At 39.5% G+C, this 26,250-nt stretch overlaps 1 protein-coding gene and 1 long non-coding RNA gene across 3 annotated transcripts; one reads left to right on the top strand and one right to left on the bottom strand.

The window, feature by feature from the left end:
* Window positions 1-281: 281 nt before the first annotated feature.
* Window positions 282-18,252, top strand: rnf11b (ring finger protein 11b). Its single transcript, XM_034674752.1, has 3 exons — window positions 282-864; window positions 14,876-15,045; window positions 15,912-18,252. The coding sequence occupies exons 1-3, from the start codon at window positions 742-744 to the stop codon at window positions 16,081-16,083; spliced, it is 465 nt and encodes a 154-aa protein (XP_034530643.1). The 5' UTR covers window positions 282-741; the 3' UTR covers window positions 16,084-18,252.
* Window positions 15,690-26,115, bottom strand: LOC117806087. 2 transcript variants are annotated; one of them, XR_004629596.1, is made up of 4 exons: window positions 25,467-26,115; window positions 25,233-25,307; window positions 23,800-23,873; window positions 15,690-16,079 (listed from the first exon to the last, which is right to left on the bottom strand). It is a non-coding gene; the product is annotated as an uncharacterized LOC117806087 (long non-coding RNA). The 2 variants fall into 2 exon arrangements; XR_004629595.1 differs by lacking the exon at window positions 23,800-23,873.
* Between the last annotated feature and the right edge of the window lie 135 nt (window positions 26,116-26,250).

The raw sequence follows: 26,250 nt of genomic DNA, 5'->3' as shown, positions 1-26,250 counted from the left end.
TAAATAAATACGCAAGGCAATGGCAGCCACGGGTATGAATGCAAAGGGTGCTAAGATAGTCGATTCAAAATGTACACACAGTACTTGAATTGAAATGTAAAAGGACTGAGTGTGGTGACCATGTAAAATTGTGAAGTCAAAAAACTACCCAAAAATTTCAATAACAAAGACCATTATCTCGATGTCATCCCGCTGTTTACGTTGTGAGTGAAGTGGCTGTTCCTAAAGACTTCCTGGATGTAGCTGGATGCTCATTGGTCCTCTCTCTGGAAGGGGGCGGGGCTCTACGTCTCCACATCACCACCTTGTGGAAAGTCCCTGACAGTCTACGAGGCTTCAGTCAGACAAACAGCGGACAGATTCTCCCTGATGAATGGGGCTGTTTAAAATCTCTTTCGCTGATATGCCTCAATGGATATAAAATCCAGTGAGTTTTCCTCGTTTGTAGTTTTTTGTGCCAATCGATGGTTCCCTGTGAGTGCTAGCTAGTGTTAGCAGACTAGCTCTTTGTGTGGCTAGCTGCTAGCTGAGGGATGTTTTGTTGTTGTTGAGCTGGGCAGCCCTTCCGTCGTCTGGGAGAGGAGATCTATCAGCTGTGTATGGAAAAAAACGCCTTCTCGACACTTTCTCATTCTGTCATAATTTATGTGAAGGTGGTGCGTGAAACACTGCTGTGAAACCTTTAGGTTAGAAGAGATACTCAAAGAGAGAGAGGGGACAGGTTGACGGAAAAGGAAGGAGATGGGAAACTGTCTGAAATCTCCCACCTCGGATGATATTTCTTTGCTGCATGAATCCCAGTCGGACCGGGCCAGCTACGGAGACGGTACGGATCCCGATCTGGAACCACCTCCTCCCTATCAGGTAACTTTGACCAAGAATAGTCCCACATTTGGAGTAAAACATCACCAGCTAGCTAGCATTTGTGTATTGTTCTTACAGTCAGCATATTCAGTTAATATCCCAAGATGTCATTTAATGTGAGACAGATCTGATCCCATTTCAGCTCATTCCAGTAGTCAGAAGGTAAAGCGCTGATCAATAGATATCGAACAATATGTGAAGCTACACCAGCTGTTTAGATCCATGCAAGGCCAGCAACCCAGCCCACTGACCCCTTCATGCCTTACACTAATCCGCTTTGTTGTGTCTGAAGGTCCCGTCTCAAATTATACTTATGTAGTCTTCATCCAAACACACTGTACCAAAGCGCTGTGGATTATATTCTACAATAAACTCATTAAAAACAAACAGCAGTGCAAACTGTAATGTAATAAGCTTGAAACAAAGCCCACCTCTCCATTAAAAAGGGAGAAACAAAAAGTGACAGTAACCTTCCCTGCTGCCTCTTTAATTGACCCCCCTCCAGGACTTGTTTTTCTCCTCTCCCCATTTCCATGAACAGGTCAAATAGAAACACATCAGGCCATGTTTCAGTTGTAACTGTTTCAGGATGTTGTTCTTTCTCTTGTTTTTTCAATGTTAACAACCAACTGCCTGGCACCCGTTATGTCAGACCTTGGTTAGAGGGTTTGCATGTTTTGCATGTTACTGGGTTAAGCCAGGCCTTATCTGTAGATTTAAGATAAGTGTTATGAAAGCATGAGAAAGTAAAGGAAAGTAAAAGAGAAAATAGGTCAGCATGGATGCTGTTGTTTTACAAATACACTTAATTCTGTGTTTTAGGTTCAACATACTGAAAACAAAGCCAAACCTTTCTATCTTTCTATCTGAAGTATTCATAGCAGGGTAGATAACATTGGAGGATAAACTGCAGCAGTTTAAGCCCGTGTCCCATGTACAGAGGCTGGTGTAGCGCAAGTTCTACTCCCATTTGCTGCAAATCCTCCCACTCTCTACTCCCCACATTTCCTGTCTCTCTTTAACTGTCCTATCCAATAAAGGCAAAAATGCCCAATGCCAATTAAAAAATGTCACAAAACGATCATGTTTCTCATATAAAAATTAAATGCACTTCATGGCATGTATCAAGAGTATTGATACCTTCAGAAACAATCAACAGATGCATATATCCAGATAAATGCTTCTGAACATTGACCACCTATATGTTGAAAAGTTACAATGTTAATGGTGATTTTTGGTTATTGTAGATCTCACTTCTGCATCAATTTCAGTAAGATGATTGTGTAGCTTCTATTGACCAAAACCAATAATATATATATATCTTGGTTACATACAGTTTATATATAATATAATATGTATAAAAGTTATTTTGGAGATATCTTTCATAAAATAACTTTGTTGCCATCCAGGGGAGCGTCCAGACTTTTTGACTAGGGTGGCCTGACAGGAGCGCTCACATAAGCAGGGGTGGCTGGGTTTTGTGTGTGCACACACAGAACCATTTACCCTTCTGTCTTTACTATCTACGTCAACAACTATACATTTAATGTCGTACGCATGTAGCATTCCGATGTAGAATTTTTTCACATAACGAAAACACACAATAGAGTGAGGATATAAATCTTATTAATGCTATTATGCTTAATTCTTTCAGGACAAAATAAGAAGGTACTTGTCCATAGTCACAACTGAAAGCACTGACACAAGAAAATGTACTACATTACATGACATTACAAGCAAAGCTGCTGCCAGACTGTTAACACATCCCTAAAGTAGATTTTAACACAAGACCTGCCCCTGACAAGGTAAATAGCTAACACAGCTTAGTACTTTGGGGTGTAACCTGTGGTGACCAATCAGATTCCTGCTTGGGTGACAGATTATCTTAAAACATGTTTGGATGCATTTAAAAAGAAGCATTGACTTCAGGAAAAAAAAACTGTGAATATATTTTTTATCATTGTCAATAAACATGCTCAGAAAGTCTGCTACTATTTCTACTATTTGTTACTGTTTTATGTACTAAATCTTGTAGAAGTTTAATTGCTGATCATTGCCGTGGATATTTTGAATTGTCAGTCTCTAATTTACGTGAATTATTTCGGTGTACGATTTTTTTTAGCATACCTATGTGTCACACACTGAATAGCTATGACCCAGCAATTGGAAACCTGTGTGTTTGGCCATCAGAGACGGATTAGCCCCAGTTAGTGCCTCTCCTGTATAAGTAAGTAAGCATTCAGGTCACAGAGGTAACGATTGGTTTCTCCAAAGAGAATTAACTGTTTGCTCAAAAGCTGTTATTTAAAAGAAGCTTTTCCTCTGTTTTAATGATATTTTAAAAAGAAATGTTGATTCTTCTAAAAGTACATCAAGTGACAAAAATATTATGGCCACAAATAATTAGAATATAATCTGGATACATGCTAATACAGGCACAAATTAGAGCAAAGTCAGCTTATGCAATATGGAAACTTCCTGATAACGTCACAGAGACAACTATTTCAGATTCCTTCATGATGATCTCTGTCATTCATCGTCGGTGGCATGTCACCGGGAACTTTTTATCAGCAAAGATAACAGAGCCAGTAGTTCTTGTTATTCATCCATGCCCTGTTTGCTACAAGTGTGTCATGTCTGGCATTCAGCTGTGTGTAATTAGGCCAAAGCAGCCAGCTCTGATATCATAGAGGAGTGATAGTGTTATAAACAACACAATAATCACTTTCTTTGGAAGAGCTCTGACGTAAGCTTTCTGTGGTGTTGAGTTAGTCTCTGTGCAGTTTGTTTATACTTACAGAGTTTAACAAGAGGGTTAACTAACTAGTTAAAAGCTCCTTATAAAAGGCTCTTTCAGGCCTGCCAGCTCTTTTCTCCCTGGTGACCACAGTAATCAGCACCTTCACCATCTGAACCCAGCCTGAGAACACAGCACACATTTTTTGTGTGCTTGCAGATCAGCTTAACACGCTTTGGAGGGGCTGTGTGTGCGTTAGGAGAAGTACTAAAGGCTCCACTATACTCGGTTCAAAATTGAATTTGGTATTTCTTTTGAAGCCGTTAAGAATGGGCCGGGGTGCAAATGCCAGGGTTTTCACTGGGGAAGGTGACATTTGTTAGTCATGGGGAAAAAAATGATGCTGGAAATCTCAGTGATGAAATCCAAAACAAAGACTGGATGAGCTCTCTGGCCTGTGATCAAGTTACAGAAAATCAATGACAATGGTTTTGAACCAGACTGTATAAAACACAAAAATGAGAGATGAGGGGGGAGATGTAATTTTGTGTAGTTATATAGAACGTAATGGGCATATGAGGAACATTTGTGCTATTTAAAAAGCTATCCATAGCTTTTGAAACATGTTAAAGTAAAGATTCCTTGACTTTGTTAAGTCTAATCAAATGAAATAGATCCTTTCATATGAGGATGACTGGTCTCTGTTGTGTAATAATCAACATACATTTTTTCGCCAGGTTATCATGGGGGTAAAATTCCCTCCAGATTGCAGTGGAGTGACTATTTTTGCTTAATTTATTCCCAGCTGTGAGTTATATAAACAACAGTTTAACAGGGAACTCTCACCACAAACTCCAACATAAGTTGTTGGAGACAGTACGTTGTTGAGTGATGAATGACACTGTGTAAACATTTTTACCATGGTGTGATTAAACCGAAAGATATGATGTCCAACCCAACCTAGACATCACCATCTAAAGACACAAACAGTGCACATAGAACAGCTGAAATGCATGCCACTCTTTGCTCACCCTCAGGGTGACAAATAATTGTGGCTGTTGCATTTGCAATGTTGACTTTGGTCTGACTCTGTTCTCAAGAATCCACAGTCAGCGGTAAATGACAGGAGGTGACCACATCACTGCCACAGGCTGCATTTTGGTGTTTTTTTTTATCAAATACTGGCATAACTCAAGAATGTTATTGTTACAGTTCGGGTGATTACTCATTGTAAATATTTGGTTTGAAAAAAGTAAAAAGGCTCTCTTTTCAGCATGAATTGTTTGGTTTGAGACCTACACCCAGACTGCATAACACATGGTCATTGTCCTAGTGACATCACACATTGGTTTCCCGAGTGGAGTTTTAAGCTCAACAATGGCAGCTGCCAAATTCGAAATGCTGACTCGACCTAACTTTTGGTCAACATAACAAGAAGTAAAGAGGAATAGTTAGGCATCCCTTCAACCTCCTGGCTAGAAACTACAATGTAAATGTGCAGGGATGGGATTCTTCCAGATTTATTCAGAATTCTGTATTTTCTGATGTAGAGAGGGGACTCATTTGAATCACAATACTCATAAAACATGATGTCACCCATCTGTTTCTGAAGCACTGTTTTGAGGCCAATCGTCGGCAGGAGCCATAGTGCTGCTGTCGAGCGATTATGACGTAAGAGGTGGGCTTTGAGCCTCCTCGCCAACAGCTACAGTGTTCCTGCCTGTCAATCAAGTCAGCTGTGCCTCTCATTGGAAGACTCGTAATCTCAATATCTTTGAAATTGCCACGTTATGAAAAGATTCAGCCCCTGTACAGTGTGTGCCGATCGAGAAATTAGCTATCCAGACTACACTCGTCTTTTGTACCAGGCTGTAAACATGTTTATTTCTGCTGTAAAGATCGTCTTTTATGAATTGGTATGTATGTGGTTTCCAATACTTCTGGAGCCAGCCTCAAGTGGATCCTCAATGAACTGCAGTTTTTCACACTTCCGCATTGGTTTCATATTTTTAGGCCGGAGGTTGCCGCTTGAAAACAACAGAGAATCTCAGATCATACAGGATAAAACGTGGGACCATACATTGTATGTTTATTTCTGCTCTTACTTTCATATTACTAGATTTACATGTTCAGTCATTGTACAGTTTCCAGCCCAACAATTGACCAGAAATAGTAGCATGGAAATCTAGCTATCTATATACAGGTGAGCTGTAGCAGCTATTATATAAAGGCCACCCTATAGCTGATATTTGCCCATACATTATTTTTATAAATCTCTTAGGGACTGTCAAAATATTGCATTACAATGGATAGTACAGTATGTGTTTACAGTTATAACAAGAGACTCTGCTCTATGTGCAATGGGATTTAAGAAATGTAGTTTAATATTTAAAGGACTCTGTCTGAAATTCCTTTAAACGATAAGAAGATGAAACGACTTTGAGAACTTGCTTGGGAAAATGTTGTTATAAAATTTCTCTGACTCTGTTTTGATCTGAATTAGCTCAGTACAGTACACAGAGAAAGTGACCACACTGACTTCAGAAAGGAGGAGGTGGGGCGTGGTGATGTGAGCTCAGTGGATGAAGTCATCTCCTAGGCTTGTAGACGCTAACTATGCTAGGACAAAACGACACTGAGCAAAATGTAAGATCAGTGTCGTCATCATCCTCATCATCAATTGATTTCCATCACTTTGGCCAGCTTGGAAGCCATTTGTGCTTCTAATGTTGTAAAAGCTGTAGTTGTGCGTGTGTGCTTGTGTTCTTGCTTGTGATCTTCCGTGTGTGTTGCATAAAACAGGTTTGTGCCAAGTGTGGTGATTTGGAAAGCAGCTGGTGAGACAGTGCTGACTCATCACTGTGGGACTGGGCTGCGAGAGATAAGGCACCCCTGTGTGTTTGCATTTGAGAGGGAGACAGCGTGTGTGCGTGCTTGTGTTGGTGAGTCTGTGTGTGTGTAGGTGTGCGTTCAGCCCCCTGGTATGGCTTGTTATGTCCCTGTCTCCCATCGTAAGCATCAGAGATGGGAGCAGTGACAGGAGTTTTTATTGATCACATTCAGTTTTGGCACAAAGGCCTTTATGCTGCTGTCAGCTAGCTTTACAGCCAGACCTTATTGGCTGGAACAGCCTGCAGACTTCTGAAGATTCACTGTGTCTGAGTGTGTTTGCAGGAAGCTGAACTCTGTCTTTCTTGATACACTTTTTAGCCTTTTCCACTGTTTCTCTCTCTCTCTCTTGGGCGAGAACGAGGCCTTGAGGGTAAAACTGGATCTAAAACATGTCAGGAAGAGACTGCTGCTCATGTCAAAGACAAAGCTAAATCTCCTTTCAGATGCATCAGTGGAGCAGGGGGTGCACACCACTGAATGTAGCAGACACACACACACACACACACACACACACACAACTGAGGAGTCTGTCAGAGTGTTTCATCCAACTGCATTGCCGTCAAGATGAGAGGGCTTGTGTTGCAGTCAGCAGTTCGGTTTAGCTGAGCTCAAAAGAAAAGGGTAGAAAAAGTTTCCCTTGGATGTGTTTTATATTTAGCTGTCAAACCCGCAAGGAATGGCAACAAAAGGAGGCTCCATGCAATCTTTACAGCTTTAATTTTACATTCATGAGTCATACATGTAATATTTATTAGGGATGGGTACGAATACTCGAGTACTCGAGTACTCGCCATTGATCCCATTGTTTGAGTTGCATTTTGTTACTCGCGCACCTGGCAACATAACTTGAACTCATACAGCGTTACGTGTGACCATACAGAACCGTCTGCGAAGGGGCACTGGTGGCCTAGCGGTCTAAGCGCCACACGTAGAAAGGCTACAGTCCTCGTCGCAGGGGTCGCTGGTTCGACTCTGACCGGTCGACCATTTCCTGCTGTCTTCCCCCACTCTCTACTCCCCATGTTTCCTGTCTCTCTTCAGCTGTACTATAGAATAAAGGCAAAAAGGCCAAAAAATATAACTTTAAAATTTTAAAAAATTGAAAAAGAACCACCTGCGACATGTCAGTTAAAAAAAGGAACGCCTGGAAGTACTTCGAAAAAAATTGTTAATTCAATGTTCAGTGCAAGGTATGTGGCGTTAAACTTGCATACAATAGAAATTCTAGTTCGATGCTTAACCACATGCGCTTAAAGCAAAAGGAGAAAACAGCGGAGACAGATAACATGCAGTCTCGCATCACGTCTTTTGCTCGCCCTGTTAGCACACGACGTTGTGACGAAACCAGAGGGGAGAAGATCAGCCTGATAATAACCAAAATGGACTTTTGGACTATTTTTGTTTGTTTACGGTTAGAAAATAATAATTGCCAGTACTCGAGTAATCGTTCATTAGGTAATTCGAGTAATTGAGTACAAGGATAACTGTAAAGTCCCATCCCTAATATTTATACATTTCTTTCCATAATAAAGTATTCATATTAGCATGTAGCAGTTTTTTTCCCTCAATGCTTGCTTTAGCTAACACACTACTGCCATAGTTAGTGAGAGCGTCTACTATGTCAACAAGCTCCTTTACCTTTCTCTTTCAATTATTTTTGGGCTTTTTGCCTTCATTCAGAGGATAGGACTGTGTATGGAGTAGGAAACTGGGAGGAGAGAGTGGGGAATGACATGCTGCAAAGGGCTGCAGGTTAGAAATGATGCTGGACCAGCTGCTCTGAGGACTTTTGGCTCTGTACATGGGGCGCATGATTTCTGCTAAGCCAAACCAGCTCCCCTCTCTTGGATTTTTTTAGTCTAATAAATAAAAACCTTTGGTTAGCTAACACCACAAATAGAATTTTAGATTGTTGGAAGCACTGTTTCTTTTTCTTTTAATTAGCAAGCGAATAAATTAGCCTTAGCCCAAACCCTGATAATCTAGCTTTTGCCAACACCGAGCTCTTTTCCATCTCCACTCTCTCATACCAACATGGTCACTTCTGGCTAAAACAATAAACTGCATGGCCACAACTGTAAAGTCATTCTCATCTAACCTCCAAAGAAACTTATTTGTTGTTTTTTTTAACTCAGATAATCTATGGTTTCCGCTCAGAGTTTGACTCCGTAAAGGACTGCTTCATTCATTCACATCTGATCAGTGTAGATTAGGAGACTTTTTTTTTTCTATGTAACAACAAACAAAGAAATAACTGTCTGTTTGCCGTTTCATTAAAGTCTAAAATTGGGTGTAATGGTTAGGGTAAGGGTTGGGCTTTTATTGAATTCCTTTACTGGCATTTTTCGCCTTTATTGTAAGAACAATTGAAGAGAGACAAGCAATGTGGGTAGGAGTGGAGGATGACGTACAGGAAAGGGTAGTGGTCAAACCACCGCCAGCTGCAACAAGGGCGAGAGACTCATTACATGGGGAGAATGCCTAAACAGCTAGGCCAACCAGTACTTTAGATGGTATATTTGTCAGGTACTTCCACCTTTTCTCAACACTTGTGTAGGACCCATGAAGGATTCAAGTGTTTATATTATCTTATTATCTTATTTTCAGGTTTAGGGTAGGTTATTGTTTGTCTATTTTTTGTGGTGTTATTTTTGGTTGTTTGTTTACGATATGGTTTATTGTGGGTTCAGTTAATTAGGTTATTTACGGGTCATGTGTTAGGGGCGGGGATATTCAGTTCATTTAGGCCATCTTTTGTTTGGAGGTAGAGAAAAGGGGTGAGCTGGGTTTCCGTACTTTCTGTTGATCGCTATATTACACTTATTTTTCGCTTATTATTATTGCTTATTTTCGCTATTTTCTTTTGTGCACTTTATTATGAGTTGATTATGCTTTTCCATTAAAAAAAAAGGTTAACTTACTTTTTTGTGTATTAGGGATTTTTGCTTTTAGCGCGTACTACACTTAACTAGGCCCAACCTCAGCCTCTCAGCGGCTTTTGGCTCTTCCTATTTGCTACAAGTTGTTATTGTAGGTTTTGCAGCAGTCAGTGAGGGAAGAAAAGAGTGTGTCTTGTGATATGTTGTTAGATGAGTTCAACAGTTCACAGTGTGTCCCAGAAAATTTCAGGCATGACAAAGTAAGTTAAATGAGATAAGAGGTTGTCTTCAAGCCTTGTAAAGTAGCAGCAACTTACACTTACACCCGGTGTGTGATTTCTCATTGCATGATAGGGTTGTGGAAGTAGGAGAGGCACATAGTCAGACACTACACATCACCACCTTCTGCCACTCATAACTCTGCGACTTCTTCAAAGACAGCTGGCATAGGTGGCTTTTGTAATACGAGGGCTCAGGGTGTTTTGTTCATCACATTAGAGACATAAATAGCTTTAATGTGGTGTACTGACTGATACTTGCTTTTACTGGCAAAATTAATATAATTCAAAATGGATTAGAACTGTTATTGTTGATGTCACATTCACTTTTCCCTTTGTCATTCACCTGCAGTTTTTGGCTTCAGGAAAAGCTTTGTTTAAGCTTCATCATGTGTTAGGTGTAAACACTTTGGTTAATACGCTTAGCCTGCATCAACGCCCTAACTTCCTGCTTTACAAGCTGATGAAGTAATGTGATACAAACATACTGTGTTACCGTTACTGCCGTCACACCGTCAGCCTGTACTGTTATCGCATTAACAAACACATCCTGTGATGCTAACGTCCCTTCATCTCCTCCTATTGTTGTCTGTTATAAGGACAAGCCTGTGTGTTCAGCTGAGTGTGCACTTGCTTGTATTGTGTGCAGGTGTTAGGGCTGACATTTCAGAGCCTATGAACACCTTCTGCTTGTGTTCTTCCTTCTTTTTCAGCACATGTCAAAACAGCTTAGTTTCGCCAAAGGTACACCCATGGCAAGTAGACATTTCCTGTACAGGATATGATTGAACTGTGGGAGATTTGCAGACATAATGGACTGTATAAAAAGCACACGTGACATTCTCTTGTGTATTTGTAATGTGTTGTCATGAAGCTGTTCATTACAGCAGGTGTTCAAAACAGGAATTTTGCTGTGTCATCATGCTGCCTGTCTGCAGCCTTTGCACTTCTATACACAATAGCTCTGGTATGTGGGCACCATGTTGACACAGCCAGGCGCATGGGTTTAAAATAGTTTTCATACTCTAGCGGTCTGCAAGCTTAGGACAAATTTCCTAACAGTTACATCACAGCTTTGGTGGAAATAAAGCGCTAATATTCCCAGAACACAAACACACGCAACACGGTTAGTTGCTTCTTTGTTCACAGAAAACAGACTGTGGTTTCTATTTCTCTGTGAGATGTGTGAGTAGATTACTGGCTATATTTCAGTCGTTGAACCTGTTGAGACATGTGAAAATCAAAAAATTTAAACCAAAAATGGTTCACTCTCCATCTTTCATGTCTGTAGAGTTACTTTACCACATTCACAGTCCAGTCAACTCGCTAAACCTGCCTCCGGCTGGAGAATTTAACAGATCAGCATTGTTGATTATTTCCGTATTGGAAAGATTTACGTGTTTATGCCAAAGATGCAAACTCTTGTGTGAATCTAGCACGTTCACCCTTTTTAGGACCATACAGACACATGAGACAGTTTGAAAAGTCGGTTTGCATGATATGTATTTGGGTCTATCTGTTATTGGGTACATTTTTATGCGTGGGGGTTTCAGCAATTTCCTCTTTTTTGTGTGTTTTTGCTAAGCGCAATTTTCTCTTTCCTGTAAGTAGATGCTTCGTATCACGTAGTACCCTACAGCACGCTTAACCTGAGAAATCAGTGGTTTGAACTTTGGCTCTGTCCTCATTTTACCCTTACCTACTCATCTCACTTTCCGTTTGCTTGCTTGTTCTTGAAATTGCTACTCGAAAGTAGACCACAACTTACATGCGCGCACGCACGCACACACACACACACACACACACACACACACACACACACACACACACACACACACATGGACAGACTGACAGACAGACGCTCTCACACACACTCACACACACACACACACACACACACACACACACACACACACACACACACACACACACACTCACACTCACACAGCTGCTCCCCCCTCTGAGAAGCTCTACTTTATTCTGACTAATCACTTTCAAGGAAGTAAAACTTTTCTCAAGTCCATTGTTTCTTTCCTGCAAAGGATTGGACAACATACTTGTGTGTGGGAAAGCGAGGTATATTACAACTATGCCTTTTTTTTTTCATTATACAGCTATACAACTAGATTGGTATAATTAATTTGTGATAGAACTCTGTGATTAGCTACCACCTGCTGCTTCAGTATAAGACTTTTAGACATCCTGCCTGTTAGATTACAGTAAAATTGACGTTTTGGTTCAATGTAAAAGTCCAAGTTTACCCATTGTTTAAAGGGGACATATCACGCTTTTTTCATCAATATATATTGGTCTAAGAGGTCCCCAAAACATGTCTTTAAAGTTTATGCTCAAAAAAACACTTTGAAATCAGATTTTGGCATGCCTGAAAAGTCCTCTTCTTCATTCCTCATCAGAACACTCTGTTTTCCCTCTGACCACGCCCCCTCCGGAAGTGGATGTGCCTCGGCTCTCCAGCACGTTGATCTAATGTTTACATGTTGTCTGAATATACACGGCTGCTCAGAGATCGCGTTACTTCAACCCTCTGAATCTGATCCAGAATCTGATCCTGACGGAGAGGCGCCTGTAGCAGGACCTTTCTGAACGATTGGTCACAGATTTAGTGTTTCTTGTTGTTTTATTTATCAGTATGTAGACGTGTGTCTTGGTACACAGCTACGAACATGTAGCTATGTGGCTATGCTAACTAGCGCTTGCACTCATCCATGATAAATAAAAATCATCCACTAGATCTTCAAATCTGCAGACGTGGGGAGTAAAACCGACCTCTGCCAGAAAGGCAGCAGGACCTTTTCGGAAGGATTGGTCACAGATTTAGTGTTTCTTGTTGTTTTATTTGTCAGTATGTCGACGTGTGTCTTGGTACACAGCTACAGCTACGACATGTAGCTATGTGGCTATGCTAATTAGCGCTAGCACTTATCCATGATAAATAAAAATCATCCACTAGATCTTCAAATCTGCAGACGTGGGGAGTAAAACCGACCTTTGTGTTTATTAAGACAGCCTACAGCTAGCATGCCTCCCTCCTAAGCTCCTTGTTAGCACACATTTGTGCAGGTAATGAAAAACGGAGGGGGGATTCAGTATTATTTTATACAGTCTATGGGCTGAACAAGCTCCGAGCTCTGACTCCGTGACAGATCGGATATTGTTGTTACGTAACAAAAACACGGAAGTCTGAAAAGGCTCGTTTCACACACATTTAGAGAAAGGTGGAGAAATCAAAACAGGGGCAGAATGGATTTTTTTCATTCTCGGGGGGTTTGTAGACATGCCAGGGAAACATATTTCAGGTAAAGAACCATTAAAAAGTCAATTTTGCATGATATGTCACCTTTAAAACTTTTCTTTAACCTGATTGAGAGCTATTGGTGTATTACTAATTACACTGTGATGGTTTACAACACTGACCCTATACTCTGTTTGGTTTAAGCTCCAAATATACTTGGTAAAGTGCAGGCTCTTAATCTACTCAGTTAGGAGATCATATTTTGAGCGAGGATATACTAGCCAATCAAGGCACCTCAGGGCAGGCAGAATAAAAAAATAACAGTCAGACCACTTCCTGTTTCCCCGTCCTTTGAACGGCTTCATTTCTTAAATACTCAGTACAGCCACACCTCCAAAGTTTTCATACTTTCTGTTGGACGATCAGCAGGGACATTTTTGGTTGCACAATTGTGTCCTTTGTGTTTACTTTAGGGCCTGGATCCTGCAACTGAAAGAAACTAAGTACTGAGTTTTTCCAAAAAATGTTGCTCCTGGCTGTGGGCTGCTTTGACAGAGATGAAAAGACTAAGAGTGGCCGTCAGATGAGCAGTAGACAGCTTTAACTACTAAAGTCGTCCTGACTCTTTACTTAGAATGATCTGTGCTGACAGACAGGGGAGTCACACAGCTCTCATGAAATGGCTATTGTTATCTGACTAACTTGGCTTTTATACATTCTCACTTCACTGTAATATTTTGTCCATAAAAGAAAACACAAGTACAGATTTACTCACTGTCATGTCGGCTGAGCTGAAAAGTTTGAATGCTTAAAAAGTCACAAGTCCTTTGCCTCTTTGCTCTGTGATATGTGTGATATTGCTGTGATGTGCACCTTCTATACGCTTAAAACGTCTCTGCATGTTGTTTTCTGCACCAATATGTTATGTGAACATTGCTGACAGGCATAATGAAAGACTTGATTTTTGATTTATTGATGTCTGTTCAGGTCTGTTTATACCATAACCATGATGTTGTTTCTGAAGTCTCTGCTACATCAAATCTCTCTCAAGAATTTCAAAAGCAGACTTCTGTCCTGTGCTGTTCAACGCAAAATCAAGTTAAATAATTCAAAAATCGTATTTAAAAACCAGGTCTGTATGACACCAACAACTAATCTACCAGTGAAGTGTTTGTATAATGTACCTGTTTGAAAAGTCATGTGAGGTAAAGTGCCCTGCAACAGGTATTTGGACAAGCTACTGGGAAACACTACCACCTACTGCCTGCTGCCATACCCCACAGCATGATCACAAACATTGTTGTTTTGAAATGAATCATTGATTACATCAGGTATTGACAATATATGCAGTGTTTATGTTCTGCAGGCCTTTTTTTGAAAGAGGTAATATGATGTATAAACAAGGACTGTGTGAATGATTGTGAAACTCTTAGTCAACTGACTACTTCCATTGTGTGGTGAGCCATGAAACTCAGGGAGTCATACGCTGATGTTCGGCTGAACTACCGATAACATTCTCACTGTTAGTTATGAGTGCATTTAGGATGTTAAAAAAACATACGCTTGTTGTGCATCTGCCATACCCAGATTGACTTCCATCGAAAGTGCAAAAACAAGAACAAGATCTTCCACCTTGTGAAGATAACTTCTCTGAAATTTGAGAAAAATGAGCACAGAGTTTTTTTTCAGCAGGAAACAAGATCTTGAGTGTACAGTGTGTTTAAAGTTTTCTCTTTAATGATTCCTACCACAGTCGAGACGAAATAACTTGAAAACAAAATCATTACTTGACCAAGATCGTCTGGGACTTGAATGTGAAAGTAGTTGGGAGATACACATGCATTTACCAATGAGGTGTTGCCTGCTCTCATCAACATACTAATTTGTCTTACTAAGCATTAGGTATAGTTTCATGAGAAAAAAAAGTGAAGTCATACTTTTTTATGTGCTCTTTTTTCCTCTCTTTCTTCAGGAGCAGATTCATGTACCTGTCTACCACCCTACACCCAGCCAAGCCCGGTTGGCAACCCAGCTGACAGAGGAGGAACAGGTCCGCATCGCCCAGCGGATCGGACTCATCCAGCACCTCCCCAAAGGCGTATACGATGCTGGGCGGGACGGCTCAGAGAAAAAGATCAGAGAGTGAGTACAGATCCTGGGTTGCCTCACTTGGCAAGAGTAGATTGAGTTAAGAAGAGCGGGGTGACACTGGGGGGAAAAAGGGGGTTGGAGCAGTGGTGGTCGATTGATATATAAAGAGGAAGCACACAGATAAAAAACAAAGCAGTCAAGTTTAGAAGTTATGTCATTTTCTAAGCATTTCTTAGTGGCTATGCTTGAAATAACTTATAATCACTCCGCACAAATGTAAGAAAAGTGCCATTTTTTTGTGTATGTTTTTTTTGTTGCTAAGGACATGCTTCTCACGTGTGTCTCTGCTCAACCCTTAGTCACAGCCTCTATACCCCTAATTGTTCTCATTTGAAGGCTGGCAGATACAAATACTTTGTCATGTCTTTTTAGCATCTCATAAAGATGCACACGTTACATTTCTGTCGGTTGCAGACAGACTGAGAGCAGATGAGTGAGTCAGTGATGTGGTCTGGTCTGGTCTTGTTTTCTCTTAGTCCTGACGTACAGACTGTTGACAGGGAGCTTCACAGCACTGCTCAATGATTCACACTGTAAAATGTCCAAAATAAGAAGTGACGGACAGAGAACAAATCTTTATGCATTTACTGATGCATGACAAGTCTAAAGCAGGGTGGTTAGTAAGTCTTGTTTTAAAGTTTTTTTATTGGAATTATTTAAACTCTCTGTCTGGAACCAGAATTATGTATATTATCAATCATACAAACAAAATATATTTGTTCAAGTACATTCCTGTGTCATATTTGTTTCCACAAAACCTGCTGTTGTAAAGTAAAGTCAAACAATGTCAGACCATTTTCTTTATTAGTGTGCATGCACTGCTGCATAGTACTGAGTGTCCATATTTCTCTTCACAGGTGTGTCATTTGCATGATGGACTTTGTATATGGAGACCCCATCCGGTTCCTGCCTTGCATGCACATCTACCACATGGACTGTATAGATGACTGGCTGATGAGATCCTTCACCTGCCCCTCCTGCATGGAGCCTGTGGACGCCGCGTTGCTCTCTTCCTATGAGACCAACTGACAAATACACACACACACACACACACACACACACACACACACACACACACACACACACACACACACACACACACACACACACACACACACACACACACACACACACACACACTTAAATTAGACTGAATACACACATATACAACATGCACACAAACAGACATACACACAACTTCCTTCTTGCTAACCTGTATGCTGGATTAGTAAGGTGTTGACATAAAGCAGTGACAATGGACAGGATTGAAGAAGATTTAGAACGCTCTGTGTGTGTGTGTGATTGTGTCTGTGTGCCTCACAAATTCCTCAGTTTGCCTGCTGGACAGGATTGGAGGGATGAGCAGAGCTAGTGGTAAGGATGAGAAGGAAGGAGCTGAATCACAAGATGAGGATGGGAGTTGTAAAGTTCAGGAAGTTTAGGGGGATGGATGATGGTTCACTTATATCATTAAGAAGAAAGAATGCTTTCTAAAATCTGATTTTATAAACATATGCACACACGCAAGGGGGCCCAGCTGCACTTTTTTATTCCCTCTCTATCATTAAAGTGAATGACAGAATACAGGCACAAGGACCTCTGACCACCACAAGGGTCAGTCAGCATACTGTCTGTCGGACTGCTGAAGATTACTGTAACGTCAATCTACAAGACAGAGGGAATGGAAGCCCCTCCAGTTTCCAGATGCTTTGTTGTGGCTCCACACAGACGCCTGCTGCAGAGTCATATCTGCTGCAAAACTGCTACACATGCAGATATGCAATTTAAAGACTGCCCGAGATGGACAACAGACTACCGATATTGCTTGTTCTCGGCACCCAGGCCTTGAGTTGTACAGATCTTTCCTGAGATATATAAGATTGATAGGTGGATTAATTGATAGTCCTGTGGCTTCGTAAAAATCTGTTCAGTGTTTGTTTTGTCAGTCTGCATAAGGGCTCTGCAGGACCAGTGTTTACTGAGCACAGACATGGCAAAAGGTAACAGTATATCATCCACTGATGTGATGGATAACTGATACACTGTTGTTGTCAGGCTGTTGACTCGGTCACAGTGAGATCTCGAACTTTCATAATCGATTGAAAAGTACAATAAGACCAGCTGTAAAAACAGTGGTACAAATCAGAGATATTTGCACTTCTTAATCAGACTTGTGACAAGAGTTGACCATTTGCATTCAGTAGTTATGTTAAAATGATGTATGTTATTTGCTTTACCTACTCTCATGTTACCATGCCACTGATTTGTTTATTACAGGTTTATTACATTAATCAAAGAAATGAACCACTCTGAAATTTGAAAGCCCTGTTTTCTTCCAAAGAATTATATTGTAATAACAAAATGAGGACTTAAATGCAACCACACACAAACTGGCAGATGCCATAACAAGGATAGAAGTTGATACAGATTAAGAGATGGGCATTGTGTCAGTTCATGTTGGACGCTGGTAAATGGGTATTTATGAAATGCTTACATAGTTCTTTGTGAAGATAAACCGTAAAGTTATTATTTTTTTCCCCTGACATCAATTTTAGGCCTCAATCTGAATGAACTCAACATTGTGAAATGTCTATTATCCAAGTCACCCAGTTTACTACTAAAGCACAAAAAAGTACAATTATTCTGATCTATTTCTCCTCTCCCCCCGTAACTTTGGCTCCTCAGTGAGTCAGCAAGGTTTTGAATTATGCAGAGAAATGATAACCACATGATCTCCACCTGTGAGAAGGCATGATGCAGATCCAATGCAGTTTGCAAACATGCCTTTTGTTATCTGTTTGTGTGTGTTTTTACCTGGGTGTGTGTTTGTACCCGGCTGTATAGCCTTTGTGTGTATGTTCCCGAAAGGTCAGGTGGTGGAGATGGCAGTCAGCACCTTAGTCTTTGCACAGTACTTTAATCTACGTAACTCTTACTGTTGTACATTGTCCTCCATCAGTTAGGTGGAGCCTCATGGCCTTAGGTTACACATGATGAGGGTTTGAATCAGCTGCTAAAATTAGAGAAATCGGTTACCTGCAAGAAACAACGAAGGGATTGTACACAAACTGTTTTGACTGCCAATGCTGCTGCTGAGCTGTCATTGTACATGTCACGTCAAGTATAATACATAAGGTGTGTATAGAAACAAGTTCTGCAACAATGTCACTGAACTAATAAATAAAATTGTAAGTGTTTTGTGGTGTCTGGATTTCTTTCAGGTGACAAGGCTGCTTTCAGGAGTTCCCCAAAGGGTTGCACAGCTAGTTTGCATAAGCATTAATAGATCAACTGAAAATATGTCATTTTATCCAGGAAAGGAAAGAAGTGCTACTTCATAGTTGTTACAACCGATGTCTAGTGAAAAACCCTTTGTTCAAGATTAGGATATAGCAAGCGTTTGTATGAACTCCCTTCACTCCAGAGGAAACAGCTCTACATAATTAAATGTAGACAGGTCTCATAGTGACTATTTGTATAGTAATAAACGGGTATATCAAGTTCTTTTCAACTGGGGCACTGACTTAGGCAAGTACTGTTTGTGTACACGAACACACGCAAATAAGTATAAATTTACTCTTTCTGTCTCTACTAATTATATCACCTTAAAATACTAACATTGAAATATCACAAAGATGTTAAATTTGTGTGGATATGTTTTTAGTTTACAGTAACACAACAAAGTTAAAACATACATCTTTTAAAAAACATAATTTTCTAAGGTCTCAAAATGAAGATTTCTGTCTACAGTAACAATTAAAAGTTCTTAAATATTGCAAACAAACTATTGTAGGCTGTTATTTATTGGAAATGTTTCAGTACAGACAGTGTGCACATTTGCTTGCAATTTTTCATGCACTCATCCCCTCATACACACCTGTCTTATAAAATAGTTATGCAGTGTTTTTGAATTTAAAGGACCAACAAAAGAAAATGTGCAACATTTAAATGCAAAGAATGCTGCAAGTAGCCTGTTTCAGCACAGTTCAATTGCAGGTAATTTTATACAAGTCCTGGCTCCTATTAATAAATAGCCAATCATAGTTAAGTATTTTGTGGTAGCACATGGGGTGGCCAGTCAGATTGTAAGGCTGGCTTCCCCTTTGGAAACGCCCCTGATGATATATAACATGCAGCAAAAATTATAGACAGTGGAACACGTTTGTCCATACATCTCTGAGCTGGCATGAACATCATTGATCACTTTGGCTACCAATTATTGCAGTCAGATGTCCAGAAGTGTATTTGATGTACACAGAAAATAATGAATCACTTACTGCCTTCAATGTTTGCAATATGCCTTTTGTCTTTTGTTTGTGTGTTTAAACCTATGGTCTAAACCTGGGTGTGCGTGTTCAAACCAGACTTTATGACCTTTGAGGGTATAGGTTTGGTCAAACCAGGCGGTGGTGATGGCAGTCAGCACCTTACAAAGGACCCTCAACCAATCGGAAGCGTTCTTTAGAATCAAAACAATGAAGACACCTTATACAGTCTATCAGTGATGGGAAGTTTGGCTCTTTTCAAAGAGCTGGCTCTTTTGACTTGGCTCCCAAAGAAGAGCCGGCTCTTTCGACTCCCGAGCGGCTCTTTATTTAGGCTCTTTTGTAGCCGTATATTTTACCTTAACTTTGCAAAAAACTAATGGTTTGTGTGTTGAAAACCCTTTTACGTACCATGTTATTATGAGAAGCCTTATAATTGCCCAATTTTGTGCATTTATTCTGTTATAAAACCATTCTTAACTTTGTTTAGTATTTTAATCAAACTTTTTTATTGTACAAATTAACAAGAAACTGCAAACATATCCACAGAAGCGAAACCAGAATGAAACTCAAGGAAACAGAACCAGAACCAAACACAAGCAAACAGAACCAGAACCAACTTAAGCAAACACATCCAGAACCAGAACCAAACTCAAGCAAATAGAACCAGAACCAGCTTAAGCAAACAGAACCAGAAGTAACTCAATCAAACAGAACCAGAACCAAACTCAAGCAAACAGAACCAGAACCAACTCAACCAAACAGAACCAGAACCAAACTCAACCAAACAGAACCAGAACTAACTCAATCAAACAGAAGCAGAACCAAACTCAAGCAAACAGAACCAGAACCAACTGAAGCAAACAAAACCAGAACCAACTCAAGCAAACAGAACCAGAACCAAACTCAAGCTAACAGAACCAGAATCAACTTAAGCAAACAGAACCAGAACCAAACTCAAGCAAACAGAACCAAACTCAAGCAAACATTATTAATGTCCTCAGTGCAGGTTGGTATTGAGAAAAATCAGATGTCTCAGCTTGGATGGGCTGATCCGATTTCTCCTCTCAGTGAGTATTTGCCCGGTCTTCGAGAAGACTCTCTCTGAAGGAACAGATGTAGCCACGATACACCGCCTCCCTTCCATCACCTGTATCCTATATCCTCACATGTGATTGGCTACATGGCCGCCATGCTGACCAATAAAAACAAAGTTCTGCCTTGAGCAGAGCTGGGGCTGAGCACTGTGAGAGCTAAGCAGCGAAAGGAAAAAACTGGGAGCCGGCTCTCTCTTGATGCGAGCCGGCTCTTCGGATTCACTATAAAGCATCGGCTCTCAGGGCCGCAGCTTTTGATCATGACACATGACTGCAGTCTATGTGGAGGACACGTTCCTGCGAGATGTTGCTTGCTTGTCTACCCTGAGTGAGGAAGATAGTTGCAGCTAAAAAATGTATTTGGAGGAATGTGCAGCATCACACTACTTTTTATATTTGTTTAAAGATAGTCGGTCCCAAGCTTATGCCCTCATAAGCACGGACAAGTCGTTATCAATTGTCTGCTATCTTGGTGGCCAGACTGTTTCAAGAGAACAATGTTGTTAGTTTGTTCACTAAGCGAGGCCTCTGCTAACATAACAAGCATGCCCTCTGCAGTAAAGGGCGACTTAGTAAACTGAGCTAACCTATGCTAATGTATATTTGTTGCATATCTCAGAATGTGTCCAAATATATTGAAATGTATTTGAAGGGCACTACCAATGCACCTTTAAGTGTTCAAAATTTTATTTGGAAATTTTTGATAAACCTGAAGTATTATTTTAAGTATGCTGTTTTGTATCATTAATAAATACATTTACTGATGCTTGCACATTTATGATATCAAAGTGCATTCTTTACACTCTTAAAACATAAACATACAAGCACATTCCCATCAAATGAGAAAATTCATGCATAATATGTTTGTAGCATACCTAAGTATACTCAAAATGATGTTGATTTCTTCAAAAAATACATCCACATCATGTCAGAAAATACATATAAATTTGTAAACTAAATCACACATTAGTTAATCTAGAATAGTCTCATTTTAATAATAATAATAATAATAATAAGTTTATTATATTGCACTTATCAAAACAGATGTTACAAAGTGCACATCATAAAAACCCACAATAATAAACAAAGCATTAGGGGAGACATATAGAGCTAGCAAGACAATTTAAGAGGAACAGCTGAATAAAAGAGTAAAAGAGATACTACTAAAAGCAATTAAAACAATAAAACATTTAAAAAGACATTAAAAAGAAAGACATTATTAAAAGTAAATATAGCATCATGGATAAAACAATATTACAGGAATGCCTTTTGATAAAAATGTGTTTTCAGCTGTGGTTTAAAAGAAGATACTGATGCAGCTTGCCTAAGGCAGGTCATCCCACAGTTGTGGAGCCTGAACAGCAAATGCTGCAAATCCCATATTCTGGGGCCAGGCCATGAAGTTCTTTAAACGTGATAAGTAAAACCTTAAAATAGATTCTAAAAGCAATGGGCAGCCAGTGTAATCTCATTAAAACAGGAGTAATGTGCTCTCTCTTCTTGGTTTTGGTTAAAAGTCTTGCTGCTGAATTTTATACCAACTAAAGTCAATTGATAGATTTTTGAGTTTGTATTTTAGTACAAACAAGTACACCAAATACACTTAAAGTTGGACTTGGGTACTACTTAAGTACTACTAAAGCATATTTAAATTACCTGTTCCACTGTAAGTATTTAAGTACACTGACTACTAGTCTGTTGGCTAGTAAGCTTTAATATGCTACATGGACCATGTTTGGTGGCATGATGTAACTTGTGGAGAGGGTGTTGTAATCATGGTTAGAAAATAGGAGCACAGCAAAATGAAGTGAAATAAAATAGATTTTTTGAAAAAACTTTCTTTATCTAAAGCTGCAAAAAAATAAAAATAAAATTACAAACCAGGATTCAGCCTGTGCATGTGTGTGCTAACTAAAAAGTGCATATTGTGTCCAAGGGCAATCATTTGTTCATAGGGACAAATCCCAAAAATGAAAATAAATGGTGAATGTCAAAATCTTTCTTAAATTGTGGGTTTTTAGGAAGAAATTCAAAGACAAGTTGGTGAATGAGGCTCATGACCTTCGATTTCCCAGTAGGTTCAACACATTCCAGACACAGGGACAGCCTGGCTGTGACTCACTAACTTCCCCTGAAGTGTGCACACTGTGTGAACTTCAGTTCCACAGTTTTACTAAAAACTACATCCACACATACATGTACTGATTCACCTCTTTCAAAGCCACACGAAAGGCCGTTACTTCAAGCTCTTACATGCTAACACATTTCCTGGTGGAAAAAAAATGCAGAGTAAGAAAATATACTCTCTACCGGGGTATGAGTCATGGGTATTTTAGCTCTCTGGGCCTTCCATTTAACCTTTAAAACAGCTGCACATAATAATAGTCAAGACTTACAGTCCAGAGAGAGCTTCAACCCTGACTTTGAGCCTTGAAGGAGACCTTTATTATGCAGTCTATGGGGAGACGTATTCATTTGAATCTTCAACCCCATTGAAATGATCAACCTGCATGACCGCGGATTAAGGTGCATATACTCCAGGATTAAATAAGATTCAGTGATATTCAGTGTTTCTAACAAAAGGGTGTGTTAATTGAGAGTAATTTAGAGTACAGATACCTTTTTCTTTTTTGTTATAATAAAAATACCAAAGTTTTGCAGGACAGTAAAAGGGAGACTTTGCTCGAGAACCAAACAATCACTGGGTGTCATTTTCTCAGTCAAGAAAAATCCTAATTAAATTCTTTACCTTATAACTGCAAAAATATTCTTGTTACTTTTATGTATCACATCAATTAATGATGTCCCATTACTGTGGCCTAACTGACTAAATCCTTCTTGGTACTCTGACATATTATTATTACATCCACTTATATGAACTATTCTAATGTTTACCTGGCTGCTCAGCATGTTTACCCGCTGAATGAACATTACCATCAATCCTCCCCTGACGGGTATGAAATGGTCATTTAAAAGAGGAAACAGTGATACAATTTAACAAGTACAATTAAATAGCATTTGAGTACAGTTTTTAGGAACAAATTAAATTGTTGCTTTATGCTTCTGCTTCTCCATATATCAGAGGGAAATAATGTAATTTTAACTTAACTACATTAATCTGATACTGCATGTCACCTTTTTCATTCAGCTTAATAATATAGAATATGTAATGAGTCATGTCAAGTAAATCACAAGGTATAGAACAGTTTAAATGACTGAAATTGGCATCAGTTCTTACCAACTGTATCGTCTATGAGTGATAAACACACCATTGCAATTTAATGTGTAATAAAATAATATAATACATTTATCTGGGTCCTTACCCCATCACTTAAATCACGTGTTTCCTTCAGCTAAATGTTGTCTTACTAAAAGTAACCTACCTCTTCCATTATCAGGCCCAGGGGCTTTCTGTTCTTTATTTAATGAAGGAAGAGATTTTCCTCTGCATCTCGACCTGAAATGATCATGTATAATTTAGTGTTTTGCTAACCTTCACCTGCGATATTGTGTTAGTAACAACTGTCTACAATTCCACTATCATAAGATTCATGCAGCTCTAAACTATCATAAAATGTTATCAACTTAAGTTAGAAAAGGAGGACAGGGCTAAAACACTTTAAAGGGGCTATGAGGAATGTCTGTTTGACATTGTTTACAGTGACACCTTTGGACGGAATCAGTAAAGACACCATTCCCCATGAGACCCCTCACTCACTGTCGCAAAGACGTGCCTTCTTACCAAGGTTTGCATTTGTTTTGCAGAACAAATAAAAGGAGAACAGATCTTTTTAACACGACTTTTCTTCGTTCAATTCAACTTTTTGCAGGATGCAAAGCGACAAGGTAGTATATTTATTTGTATTTACGTAGTGCTATTGTCTGAAAAGTGACAACAAGTAAACTTTGTAAAGTCATTATGTACAGTAGTTTAGTTTACAAAAAGTGAGCAGAAGAATCTGTGTAGCGTTACTCCTCACAGCCCGGTGCCCTGAGACGAGTCTGAATAATGTAAATATGTGCGTTTTAATCATTTAGTCCTCAAAGAGCAGTAAAGCATCCACACACCAGTATAAACGTTATATCCCGTCCACAGCCATTTTACTCTTACCTTGCTCAGCCCTGGTTTATTTGCTTTCTATAACAATGCTTGACAGAAGACGTTTTAGCTCATAGCATATCATTATTATACCTTAGTCGTATGTATATGTTATTATCTGTGGTGGCAGCAGACCTCATCATCACAGTAATATATATATATAGTATTTTGTTTGCATTATTGTATAGCTACATAGCTGGGTCAAAGTAAATACTTACTAAAGCAAGTTTGAAATAATAACCATTGTTTCTGTGAGAGTATCTTCATAGACCTCCTCTATGTACAGAGCAATTTGTATTATATGCAGATGTGCAATTTTACAGCCATTGGCATTGTTTTTTAATACTATTTACTTTAATTTCCAAAACTGAATTAGCTAACATTTATCTGCATTTATTTCACACACTATCCCAAAGCAGGACCTCAGCATTGAAACAGACTTCCAGTTTGTGCTGTACAAAGTTTCGTTTTTTCCCTGGAAATGGTCGGGTCGGACAGGGCTTCTGAGAAGTTGCTTTTAGAAATGACCATTTTTTTGTGCTGATAATCGCATTTCATATCATGGATTATGAGCAGGAACATATATAAAAGGGAGACTATTTTAAGATCACTTATAAAGTCCCCACAGTGCCTTTAACCCATAGTTTTTCATGTTAACAAAAAAAACAAAAAGGTTGAATTTCTAAGAAAAACTTCAGCAACACAGTGGACACCCACCTGTTGTACAGAGACGATCTCAAGCAGCTTCTTCTGGATGAAACCAAATACAGGGTTGATGCTATTTCTGAGGTACTGTATAAGGCACAAGTAGAAGACTTTTGTTGAGTTTAAATATATCATAGGACCTTATAAAAATTATAGCATGCTATTCTGAATTAAATGTGGCCTATTAAAAACAACAAGCGCACCTGGACACACTCACAACCACACACCAAAACAGGAAGTTATAACCTTTATTCTGTCTATGCAGGTGTTGATTGTAGACATAAATGAAACGTGAACGTGTAGCCATTTCTGTCTGAGTAGTTTGGAGCCACGAGACAACTGTGAGAGGACGCACAAACACACTTATTCCTGTCGACTGCATTCCGGGTCTCCATGTCAACGATACCCAGACAGGCTGTTATTGTCCACTGCTGCGAGTGCAATTTTTAACTTTCATTTTCGTTTGTGGAGCAGTTCATACTGGCACTTTGCCAGCTGTAGGACACTAGAATGCACGAAAACGGTGTGTTCACAGTTGGCTGCTCAAAGAAAAGTGGTTGGTGAAAATCAGCGGTTGAAAGAAGAATAGAGTGAGACTTTTGCATTCATTCACTCACCCTCCAACCACCACAGCTGTGCTGAAGATTTCCAATATGAAATGGCATTATAAGACGAAGCGTAGACATTTTGAAGAGACATTTCCTCAAAATTCAGAGGTGAACTACAAAATAAATGCGCTGAAATCATCATATCAAGCTTCAAGCAGGACTCTTGACACATCTGACACAAAACACACATCATTTAAAGTTGTGCTCATAAGGAGACATGCCCTGGCATAATTTAGGATTTCTTGAGTAGTTTCTGTTGTCATTATGATATCAGAATCAGAATCAGAATCAGCTTTATTGGCCAAGTATGCTTGAACACGCAAGCAAACTGTGCTCTCTTTATACAATGCATAAGAATAGCGCAGTACCAGGGCGACCGTCAGTGGCGCCATCTTGGAAAGAGTAAACAGTTGTTTGATAAT

The sequence above is a fragment of the Notolabrus celidotus genome, chromosome 2, assembly GCF_009762535.1.
Source record: "Notolabrus celidotus isolate fNotCel1 chromosome 2, fNotCel1.pri, whole genome shotgun sequence".
Classification (NCBI taxonomy): domain Eukaryota; kingdom Metazoa; phylum Chordata; class Actinopteri; order Labriformes; family Labridae; genus Notolabrus; species Notolabrus celidotus.
Note: the sequence above shows the minus strand (reverse complement) of the source record. Positions and strands in the feature narration are given on the sequence as shown.